The 12,965-nt window shown below is 34.7% G+C and overlaps 1 protein-coding gene across 1 annotated transcript in view; it reads left to right on the forward strand.

The window, feature by feature from the left end:
• clu (clusterin) overlaps positions 1-12,965 on the forward strand; it is a 37,346-nt gene that overhangs the window by 9,832 nt on the left and 14,549 nt on the right. Inside the window, exons 2-6 of the mRNA XM_028796745.2 lie at positions 2,440-2,483; positions 3,475-3,576; positions 4,540-4,688; positions 5,910-6,080; positions 9,819-10,236. Of these exons, the coding sequence (XP_028652578.2) occupies positions 3,489-3,576; positions 4,540-4,688; positions 5,910-6,080; positions 9,819-10,236 (826 nt within the window). The 5' untranslated portion in view covers positions 2,440-2,483; positions 3,475-3,488. The remainder of the gene's footprint in view (positions 1-2,439; positions 2,484-3,474; positions 3,577-4,539; positions 4,689-5,909; positions 6,081-9,818; positions 10,237-12,965) is intronic.

Consider the following 12,965-nt stretch of genomic DNA (forward strand, 5'->3'; position numbering starts at 1 on the left):
ATCAGATAAAGTGGCAACGTTTGATGTTGGAGCATTCCTAAATTCTGCTTGGCCAGAGATACCTTGCTAACTTTTTACTTTTTTGGCAAAGTGATCACAACTACATTCTTGCCCCAATAGCAAAACCAAAAATATTGTATATCAAGAGGCCCTCCAATACAAAAGCTATCAATATAAATTATTCTCCATACAAATTATTTTTTTGTTTTTTTATTTTTTATTGATTTTTAAAGTTTGTCCTATTTCCCAACTACATGGGCGGAGCTGTGGGGGACAGCTAGTGTTTTAATATGTACAGTATTTCTTTGGCTAATTTCACAGTCTTACTTCTATGCAAATATCTTATATGGCTTTTGTTTTTGTTGTGGCAAATGTCTATCTATCTGTTTTCAAACCTTATCCAGTTAAGTGCTATGAGGATCCAGAGCCACTCAAGGCATTACTGGGCTCAAAACAGGAGCCGACCTATTACTGTAGGGTTTTATTATTGTGCTCAATTTATCAAGCCAATTGCTATCCAGTGAAAAAATGATGTCCAGATTGATTAAATGTTACATCAAATACTTACTGGTGGACCATGGAGGCACTGGGTGACAAAAGAGTTGTTTAAAAAAAGCAAAAAGAAATCAGTGGGACTCGAATCATTAAATCTGTAGAGCAGTGATTGGCTACTAACTCCTTTGTATCTTCATGGGATTGAGTAGGTTCACTTTCTCCTGGTTAGTGCTGTGTTCATTGAAACACAACGGTAAAACATTCAGTTGTAGTGAGACTAGACATCTTAGCTATTGTTTTAAAAGGGAAAATGTTTTTTTTGTGCAACTTTTTTTACATCTTGTAAAGCACTTTGAGCTAAATTCTTTGTATGCAAATGTGCTTCAAATATGAACGTCATTGTTGTTGTTGTTGTCAGGGCTTACTCCTGGATCCTGCCTGGTGATGTATTAAGGATGGCTGTACGGTCACAATTAATAGTGTATAGTGTAAAATAATGTGTATGGTTACACTTCTGTTCCAATAAGTGTGTAAGTGGTGAACAATGCACTTCGTTAATGTTCTTTAAGTTTTGTATGATCTTACCAGTTTTTCCTACTTTAGCAATGGCTTATTGCAAGAGGGGGCTGGGCGGTCTCATGGTCTGGAACCCCAGCAGATTTTATTTTTTTCCCTCCAGCCGTCTGGAGTTTTTTTTGTTGTTTTCTGTCCCCCCTGGCCATCGGACCTCACTCTTACTCTATGTTAATTAGTGTTGTCTTATTTTAATTCTTACTTTGTCGTTTATTTTTCTTTTCTTCATCATGTAAAGCACTTTGAGCTACATTATTTGTATGAAAATGTGCTATATAAATAAATGTTGTTGTTGTTGTAGTGTTTTATATTCCACTTACAGTACTTCCATACACCTTAGCTTAATACAGTTTGTTTCATCCAGTGCTGGGTTAATGGGGTTATTTCAACAGACTTTACCTTATTATTTACTTATCTCAAAACATAACCAAATTAGATCTCTGTACCACCAAAATGTACTTTTGCTTTTTGTTGAATGGCATTAAGTTTCTTTTGTTTTACGTGTTGTATTTGCAACTGTATACTGCATATTGAGTGGGGCGTGTGCTATGTAAAATAAACTGAAATGAAATTTCATTATTTTTACACAATATTATTATGTTGCTATGAAATGTGATTGTGTACTCTTTGGAATGGCATGTGGTATGCGGAATGGCATGTTTTGGCTAATTACTTATAAAATAAAGATACATTGATTTGCTTTACATATCTAAATTGCACCTTTTTTACTGGAACAAGAAAAGAGCCCAGAAATACTGCAGGACTAACAATGTAAAGATGAAATATGGAGTTTGCCTTTAGGAGTTACAAAGTTGCAGGGCCACGGTACATTTGAGCATTTTTAAGCATCACTGGACATGAAATAAGAACCAGCCCAGGGTGGGATGTTTTTATTAATAGTCCTCATTTGAATTATGATTATATATGTTTTGCTCCCTTAAAGAACAGAGCCAGATACAAATAATAATGAATAGCAAAGTGAAGCAGCTACTTCTGTGGCATTTCCATCTGTGCTCTCACTATCATTTAACAGCCTAAAAAAACAAAACTGGTGAAAATAAAGTAACCTATCAAAACTCATAGTTTAAAGAAAGCATAATGATCCCTTTATATATAACCCAGAAAAAGTAGTTGAAATCCATATTGTGTTTTTGTATGAATGCACAAACAGTTAAAATAGGGAATGCAAAGCATGAACTAGTAATGTAAAGATCAATGTTCATCTATCTATCTATCTATCTATCTATCTATCTATCTATCTATCTATCTATCTATCTATCTATCTATCTATCTATCTATCTATCTATCTATCTATCTATCTATCTATCTAAACTTTCTTGGAATATAACATATAGTTTGTTCACTTTTTAGGTGACTGTGGTGCTCAGTTGCTTTACACAAGTGGAAGGCATAAAGTAAGAAAACAATCAATTTTATTTTTTCCATAAAAACAGCAAAAGCATGTTAAAATATACTAATTTTTATAGATGAGAACATACTTCGGAATGTTTAAAATATTATTCCAGTTACTCTGCATCATCTAGGCAAGGGTTTTCCAGGTTCAGTTCCACTGTGGCTACAGGTTTTTATTCCAGCCAGTCTCACAGATCAATGGGTCACACATAATGTCTGTGATCTTATAGTTTAATTAGCTGGCTTTTCTTCTTTCCTTATGTTGCATTTAGAAATATGTGCTAGTATAATATTTACCTGTAAAAGAAATTAAGAAATGTGTATGTTTTTACATAACTATAAATTCTTAACTTTTTGCATATTCTTTTTAAAACACTTTTTTTCTGTTAAGTTTCCTCCTTTACCAAATATTGATGGTGACTACACGCAGTGCAGACATGGGCTCAATGACAATGAATGCTCAAGGGGAGCCGCTACATCTGTGTCATATTGACTTGCATGCTGAAGTGTGACTGAATCAATTTATGAACCTGGTTAAAATAAAAACTAGCAGCCACAGTGGTACAAACCAAAAAAAGAAATAAAAAATGCTGTGCACATCAGTTAACGTTGCCTCCTGGCAAATTTGCACATCTTAGCCCCATCTCATTTATTTACGATTAATCCCATTCCTTTTCCTTAGGCAATGATGGCCATTCACCCATTGCCTAAATCATAGCACATCTTTGTAGTGCGTCTTTTTATAGTCTTTTTTCATGGCTGGCTATTTACCTTATGCTGGTCTGATTTATCCCTCTATGCTCTGTTCACCTTAGGCTGTATGATTTATCACTGTGTACTTCTATTGTAATGAGATAATCACTCTCTGGGCTATCGAAGCCTCATCTGAGTAGTTCAATCCAGTAAATGGTATTTTTTAATATAAATAATCTGCACACTTTAATTTACATTTTAAAATATCTTATCATTTATTTACCAAACTTTTTTCCTTAGCATTTTTGGTGGAGATGAAGCTCACCGGGTCCGTCCTTCTTTTGTGTCTTCTTTGTTCCTTTGCTCACAGTTTGATTAATCTTTCATCTCAAGATCTCAGATGTAAGTAGTTCCTTGGAATAACTTTATTATATACAGTACCATAACACTGGATATTTAATGCAATTAGGTAAACATTGTGTTTTAATTTGACAATCATTTCCATTTTTGGAATCCTGACTCACATATCAGTGTGTATTCCATAAAAATGACTTAATCAACAGCAATATATTTGCCACAGGTGCTAGAAAATCATTGTGTCTTAAAATTATGAAAAATCAATTCTGATTTCTAACATTGCCATCAAGTACCCCAGCCTAACAAGGTAATATGTTTTAGGAATGCCCCAGATTTTAGGAACATATATTTGCTTCTCTGGCAGATTACTTGCGTTACTTTAGTAGCATCATTTGGAATAATAACAAACAGGATAAGATAATGCCAGGAGAAGTTTATTGTGATATCCCACACCTCATTGCTTGCATGCCAATTCATTTTACTCAAAGAAAATAAGTAATCTACAGCTCATAGCTCAGTAGAAAGGTGATCTCTTATTCAATTTCATTGTCAAAATCTTCAGAACTTGGCCATCACTTTCTAATACTGTTTCAAATTAATCCTTCTGGGATCCTGAATTTTTTCATGTTTCAAAATATAAATGATAAACTACCTTATAATGAACTCTTTGTTCAGGTAGCTCTCTGAACTGGTTGATAGGGGGTTTTGAGGGTTTAGTATTCAATAATGTAATTTAATGATGTAATATTCTTGAGTGAATTGTTCTTTAGTTATAATAATAATGTGATCAATAATCTCAAAAAAAGTATCATAAATGAAAACAAATTCTCACATGTTTAAGAATATACATAATAAAATGTATTCACAGAAAAGTAATTGCATTTCCAGTTTTCAAATTAATTGTTAATGGCAACATATAAAAAGTACAAATGGTACTACTATATATTTATTTATGAAGTTTTTTATGAAATTCAATGACACATGTCTGCTATTTTTTTTTTCTTTCAGTAATATCCTTACAAGGACAGAAACATATAGATAAAGAAATTGATGATGCAATAGAAGGAGTTAAACAAATGAAGACCATGATGGAAAAGTCTGAAAAACAACACAAAGCCTATTTAAAAAAATTAGACAAGACCAAACAACAGAAAGAGGTAAAAATGCATTTATTGAAATCTTTATTCAAACTGTGTTCAAAATTTGATATATCCATTCATCCATTACCCATATTCCTGTTCTGAGGAAAGATAAAAGCAGATAATGCTATCTGTTTATAAAGTACTTGTCTGGAGAACTCAATATTGATCTGTTATGTGTGTTTTTTTAGTAACTGATTTTTGTGTAATATTTATTTTTTTGTCCATTGAATATAATAATAATATACTTTAATATAAAGAATGAATCAGTTTTGTATATTGTTATTCTTACTGTTGGGATAGAAAGTTAAATAGCATTGCTGTCTTACAGCACTTGTGTGTCATGACCAATCCAGGCTGGACCAACACTTATGTGGAACTGTTATGTCACTCCACAATCCAATAATACATTGACAAATAAATTGTTCACACTAAATTGTATTGATGTGTGGAAAGCTGACCATGAATCAGTTCACCAACCTATAAACACACCAGCCTTCCTTACCAGTCTGGACTGAGTACCACTGAGTAGCATTCCACTTCTTAGCTCACAGGTAGGTGAGAGGAACTCAAGCAATTTCTAGGAAGGACGTGTCTCCTAATGTTAGAAAATTAAATGGATCATTGGTTTATGAATTGTAATGTAATATTGTCAATAACATTTAATCCCAATATTTTTCTGACCTTTCAGCCATGTCTGGAAAGATTTCTAAAGCTTTGTATCAAGATCTGTAGTGAGACAACATCAACCAATCATTAAGTGCTTGTACCTCTAATAATATGAATTAAATTACAATACATTTTTATTCTTAATGGCTTTCATCTCTACATTCCACAAAGATGTGCTGGTTCGGTTAATCTAGTGTGTGAATGTGGCTGTGTGTATGTCAGTTTCCTGCGTTGTACCCTGCTCTGCCAGGATAGAGTCTGGCCTCCCACAAATGTACATTGAATTAAATTAGCCTGAGAATGTTAAATTACATTACAAAGAATCAATTACAAGTCAGTCAGAAATACACTGCTTTGTGTTATTTATCTCAAAGCCTGCAAATAAAACATATTCCCAATTTCAATTTAAAGATATGAATAAAAGAAGGGTTGGAATGGTTTGCAAATAAAATGTAAGTCTTACAAACTGAAAGCTGATTATGTTCTAGACATTCCTAGGTTATACAATGCTGAGATTTATTTATTTTGTTTTGTACAATTAAAGCAACTTTATTTGTATTCTTTCATTAGGAGGCTATAAAGGTTGCTGAAGAGATAGAGGTAAAGCTAAATGAAGCACAGAAGGTATGCAATGAATCAATCCAGGCCTTGTGGGAGGAATGTAAACCATGCCTGAAACAGAGCTGTATAAGATATTATTCCAGGACCTGCAGCAGTGCATCTGGTGCAGTTGGAAGACGTGTAAGTTGTATTGTTGGACCTTGAGAGTCATTTTAAAATGTTATTCATGTAATGTATCCATGGTGCACCTCCACATCTAGAACAATGCCAGATAACAAGAGATATACAAATTATGAAATGACATAAAGAAACAAAAACACTGCTGCACTACTGGGCCTTCCTAAACTATAAGGTCTGGATCCTGGTGAAAGCTGTTTGTTATGAAATGCAGTTTTACAAAAATCAAAACAGGTAAGACCTTCAAAAACAGGTAGTAAGCAGCCCAGACTACCTTTGGCCTTCATCAAGAGCAGGCCCCAAAAATGGGATGTTAGCAATACAGCTAAAAATCTCAAAATCTACAACAAAAACCCTACTAGGGGGAGGGTAACCGTCAACCTCTGGCTTGTTCAAAAAAAGGCAACAAAGAATTGTTACAAATCAAAGATTGTTTACAGGAATCTAAAGAATGCAAGGAAAAGCACAAAAGAACAAACAAGAGGCACAATGGGGTAACCTAAAAGGTAATCCTTGAATTCTTAAAAATAATCAAAAACAAACAAACAATCCAATACCAAAAACTCATAATAACTCCACCAAACATAAACGAGCCCTCCTCTTAGACCATCTGACTCAGTATAAATAGCCTGAGGGTGGGCTCAGAAATGGTGATGTCAGAGTGGCTCCGTCTCCTGGGGACTCCAGCCACAAACAACAAGGAACATAACTACAATTACAACATTAGGGCCGAGTGGTGGCTCTGAGGCTAAGGATCTGTGCCGGTAAGTGGAAATTTGCTGGTTTAAATCTCATTACTTCCATAAGGCATCCTACTCTGTTGGGCCCTTGAGCAAATCCCTTAACCTAAAAATTGCTCCAGGGGTTCTGTGCAATGGCTGACCCTGCGGTCTGACCCCCAAAGGTCATACAAAAATACCATTTGTTTTTTTGAATTAATATAGTATATAAAAATAAATAATAAAAATCAATTGTGAAATCAACAGAAAAAAATATAAAGTGAAAAAAAAAAAATATCAATAAAATATCAATCAACCATAAAATATACATAATTTCAATCCAAGACATAATATTGTTGAGGTCTACTCCTCTATGACCCATAATTAGGTTTTAAATATGATGGGTGCATGAAAGTATTTGTTTGAGACATTGCCTTTAAGTGTACAACAGGTCTGTACAATTCACCTAATGAAAACTTGATATAATTCATGCTGAGTTTTAAAAGTCAAATCTTGAAGATACATATATCAAGAAGAGGCCGGAGAGCACTTCATTCACAAATGCAATGAACAATGTAGCTGGGGCAGCCATTTAGATGGTTACCATCTCACATAGTGGTCTACTTGGAGTGTAGAAATAGATGCAAGACGAGCAAGAGGATTTTGCAAGCAAAACTTTTCATTTAGCTCAAATTATTCTTATTGAAATTATCTTTTTAGTAGACAACGACATACCACATGCACACTCCTCAAAATACAAGGTATGTCAAAAAGCAACATGATCTTGTACTCCTTAATATTTATTTGAAAAGCTTTTTGTTTTATTCATTAGCAAAACAAACACTGAGTCAAGTATTACTTTTGCACATAGCCTCCAAACCTGTCAAGCATCTGTTTTATCAGAACACTAAGGGTGCATCCCCTTCTTAGAAGAAATTTGGATTTCAATCTGGCTTGTGTGTTCTCATCAGGAGAAAATTGCTTTGATCTAATTACTGTTTCAAAATGCCAAAGAGATGGAAATCATCTTGGAATAAGGTCTTGCCTGTAAGTATAAGTGGTCCAGGATTTTCACAGAAAGCACAGCAACAACACATGGTGTATCAATGACATGATTACTGGACCACAAAGCTATACACATTATTGATAAATTTCAGATAGAATTTTACCCTTGGCATACAGACGTCGCATCATAGTATGCACCACTATGCATAAACCATGTTTAGAAATATCTTGCCATCTTGAAAGTGATACCACTAGGCATTCAATTACACACTGTGATGGTATTAAATTTGTGTTTAAAATTAGATTTGTTACTTTTTTTTTTTAGATGCCTTTACAGTAACCTGAAAATACAAACATTATTAAATTATACATTCTGCAAATCAGATAATTTTCCATACTCATTTAGTCAAGAAGCATTGTGTAAAAAACAGAAATACACCCAGTTTGTGATGCTAGTCCATCATGCAGCATACCCACCAATGTACTCAAAATCAGTCTCAACTGGTCAATTTAGAGTGTCCAGTCTAACTGATGTGCATCTCTTCAGGACATAACCAGAATACCTGTGGCTGAATCACAGACTCTCCTAAAGAGACTTTTGGGGACAGTTGTTGGGTTAACATCAAAACCCAGCTGCTCTTAAGTAAAACATGCCTCCCAGAACATTATCTAATACAAACTTAAACCTATTCTTAAAATAAATACTGTATAATTATAGTGATGCTAGATATCACACATACTCAACAGCCAAAAAAAAAATGAAAATTCAATCAATCCTTAAATCAGTTAATTTCTTCTTTGTATATTTTAATTTCTGAGCATTTTAAATCTCCATTAAAATGTATAATATTCAATCAGTCCCATGGTATGTCCATGCTTGGCAGATCTACACTAGCAAAATGGAGGGTTGCCAGTCCAAATCCCTTAATGTACTCTGACCTTCAAAAAAAAAAAGAGGTTATGAGGAATAATAGTTTCCCTTTGGGAATTAACAAAGTGTGTATATAAAATATATAGACCAGACAAGCATTGTATATATATCTTATATATAAACGTCTACACGTGGAAGTGTGTGTGTCTGACCGGCCCGGAAGTGAGAGGTGGAGTCGGGCTAAGGGCTTCACCTCCGAGGATACGCAAGCGAGGCCAGCACGTCAGCAAAACGAAACATCCAAAGAGAGTGTCACTCGCTTATCAGCTATTACAGAAGTGTGGTAAGCACATTTGCAAAATGGTATCCCGTTTACTTTTCCTCCAAATGATGCAAATGATGCAAGCACATCGGCAAAACGAAATCTCCTTGGAGAGAGATGCCCAGAGTAGTTCCTTTCAATTACCTGACATCTCTACATTTCAATTTTTTTTTTCTGACAATTTAAATAGTTTCTAGGACCCCCGGCTTTTTATAGCTCAGGCTTACACAGCTAGTATATATATACAGTTATACAGTATATGTGTATATATATATATATATATATATAATATATATAAAATACAATGCTTGTGTGATTTTTCTCCCCAAAGTGGATGCAGACAGATATTTTCCACATTAATCAGTATTGTCTTGGCAATTGTGGTATGTGATTAAGATAATCTCTTATTGGAGCCCGGAACACCAATATTTTCAGAATATTAGATTTTAAAATGTTTATTAAAATATGATTGCAACTTTTTTGAAAGAAAGTTTGGAACTGAAAGAAAACAATAAAGGCTTTTTAAAATAATTTTTAATTCCAACCTTAAATGTTGTTCCCTTGATTTTTTATTGGCAAACCATAATAAATGAGAGAATTCAGCTGAATTTTCTTTATTTTTGTTTTTGAGAATTTTGAGTACTCACTTGATGCTTCACATTTTTGCAGTATGTAGGAATAAGCAGCTTGAATTTTAATATGGACAATTTCTGTTATCTAGGTTCTCCAGGTGATGTTTTAAAAAACAGAACTGTTTTATTGCAGTGAGGATATTTTCTGACTATTTATTGGCATAATTATCTATAAAATGTCTTTTTTACCAGCTGGAAGAGTTCCTCAACAAGACGTCTCCCATATCCATTTGGATTAATGGTGAAAAATTAGACTCCCTTCTAGAAACAGACAAAAAACAAGAAAAGCAGTTTGAAGACCTAGAAGAGCATTATGCAGAAATTGCAGATGGAGTGGATAGTATCTTCCAAGACAGTGAGAAGGTGTTTGACCACATACATTCACCTTTCCGGTATCGCATGAACTTTGGCTATCCCATGACCACCCCACTCATGTCTCACAGGATGATGCCATTCTACCAAATGAACCATCCCGACATCAGATCGCATTTCTTTAGACATGGATTTCATGATATGTTCAAGCCAATGTTCGACATGGTCCAAAGGATGTTCGATTCAGTTTCTCAAATCACAGAGAAAGAGTTTGACTTAATGGAACCTTTTCCAACAGGTATACCTATTAATTTTTGTGTGTCTAAGCAAGATGCATGGGGAGTTTGTTTGTGGGTATGTGTGCAGCCACCATAGAATTAAGTTTAAAAAAAATGTATGAGTATAAATGAAAGTTTACTATTTGTAACAAGATTTCCACCAAAATGTTCTTGAAAGGATAAAACAAAAGTATTTTTTGTTTGAGTATTTCAGGTGTTACTCCAGTTTAGTGTTATGGGATGCTGGAGCTCAACCCAGCTGTATCGGGTGCCAGGCAATAACCAACCCTGGATGAGCTGCCAGTTCATTGTAGGGCCAATTTAGAATGACCAGTCAAGCATACGTTTTTAGGTATGTGTGAAAAGAACCCCAGTTTCCTGAGAAAACTCCACTCAGACATGGGAAGAACATGCAAATGCTACTCAAACTACAACCAGGTATGGGATTCAAACCCAAGATGCTGGGTCTATTAAGCAGCAGGATTAACCACGTTAGCATCATAATGCACTAAAATGTGGACATTTGGAACACAGAATAACCATTTGCTAATTGACATGTGTATATAAGAGCTACTGCAGTACAACTGAAAGCTTTGTGCTAAATTCAAACTTTTGGCAAGAGCATTGAAAGGATTAATTGTACCATCTTTTGTGCTCCCCTTTTTGTTCCTAATTTATACAGAAAAGATAATGAGGAAGCAGCATATTTCTGAGCATCAGCCATTGTAAATAATTGTAAAGAATGCACTAAGGCTGCTATTAGGCGATAATGGCCTTGCCATTAGAGTTTCTTTTGCAAAAGACAAGTGAGGATATTATGCATGCCTTTAATGAAAACTCAACAACTCCATGGGTCATTTAAGGGTGATGATAAGAGTCACTTGCAGTTTTTGCTTCTGCTATGGTCTGAAGGGCATAAATACTTTCTTTGACTATTACAATAAGAATTCTTTCACAAATCTCTGAAGTCTCTTATTGTTTTTAGATTTTTAAGCACAAACAGCACTGTGATCTGTGGATCACATTGGAAAGGTTGTGGGTGCAAATGCTACATTCTATAATATCGCATATTTTGGAGAGTCTGAAGAGTGTATCAGCTAGTCACTTCTATTAAGTGCTAACCTTTGATGAATGTATGAAAAATTATATTATTCTGAAGAGGACATTTTAGGGAAAACCCACCAAGCCAAATGCGACACCTTTAAAAGCTCCATTCCCTCTCCTTACTTCTTAGACGTCTTTCTGTTGACTTTCTTTATTCTTCATTCATGCGTCTCATTTTTGTTGAATGTGTTTTACTTGTTTCATGTACTTTCTGCTGCAGTGTGGACTATTGATGTTAGGTACAAAAGAGTGAAACTGCTGTGGCTAGTAATGGACTGTTCTGTGTCTATGTTTTTGTCTCCTCTATCTCAAATTTTTCCTCTTTCTCTTTCTACAGTCCATTTTATTTTTCTCTAAACAACTTTTTCTTCTTTGTTAATTCTTGATCAAGCCACCTATCCCAAATTAGAAACTGGTTAATCTTAAATTTTAAATGTTAAAAATTTTTTTGTCACACACAGAACTCTAGATACGTAAACAATTATTGCATATGAAAGCAAAAGAAATTTAAAATCTTGGGAATATCTTGAAAACATTGTATGAAAGGGAAATGACTAGATGTGTTGGGGGAAATGATCTGCTTTTTTCAAATTTTTGAAATTAATTTTGTTCCATTGAAATCCGTGATTGTTTAACATTGTTTGCTTACAATATAAAAACAGAACAAACAAAACTCAATTGTTTTTTCATCAATAAAATGAAAAATATATTCTCCATTCTGCTTAGTCTATTGCAGGGTGTGCAGTGTCACCAAGCACCACAGGGTGTGAGGCTCTCATGAAGGATCAGTTTAACTCAACACAAATAGGGTGTGGCAGGAAAAACAGGGTACTCCGAAAAATGAACACAGGCACAAGGAAAAGCATGAAAATTCTACACAGACACTGATCAGGTCTATTAAGACTGACTCTAAACGAAAGCCACGAGTGATGACAATGCACCCAGTTAGACTTTATTTGAATTGACCTCAACTGCATGAGACAAAATTCCTCATCTATGGAGCTGCAATATTCTGCAGCATTTTCCCTCTTCTGACATGTGTGGCATACTGTGAGGCTGTTTTAGTGGCCCTAAATTTAAGGTGATCCGGTTAATATAAGCAAAAACAAACATTTTTAAACCACAGCTTTTTCTTTTAGTGAGTGATGTGAGAAATATCTGTAAAATGTATCTGCGTGTAATAAAATGTACCAGACTATGAAGAACCCCACTGCCCCCAGCTGAACATAGATGGTGAAAAGAGTTCTTTTGGATATAACTCACCCTTTCAGTGATGCTGACATTACATTCTGTGCCCCTTTTTAACACTAAATTCCCATCCCGCGACCTAAGCAGTGGTTATTGAAATGAACTCCATCACTTTGGCAGGCAGATGAATTAAAGCGTGTTGTGATACTTTCTCATATGCCGAATGCTTTAACCTGCCATCTTTTTCCTTAATATTGGGTGAACATTTCAAACAACTCAGTTTTAAAGAGAAACCTTTTGAGAGGAATGCAAGGCCAACCTTCTCAGTGATGCTGTTTTTAAATAGATCCATCGATGTTCTTTTTGGTTAACAAATGCCATATGAACAGGTAAGCCAAGATACCAAAATAATTAAAATTGTTCCCCCTACTGTTCATTATGCCTGTCGAATTTATTA

Source organism: Erpetoichthys calabaricus, chromosome 3, assembly GCF_900747795.2.
Source record: "Erpetoichthys calabaricus chromosome 3, fErpCal1.3, whole genome shotgun sequence".
Classification (NCBI taxonomy): domain Eukaryota; kingdom Metazoa; phylum Chordata; class Cladistia; order Polypteriformes; family Polypteridae; genus Erpetoichthys; species Erpetoichthys calabaricus.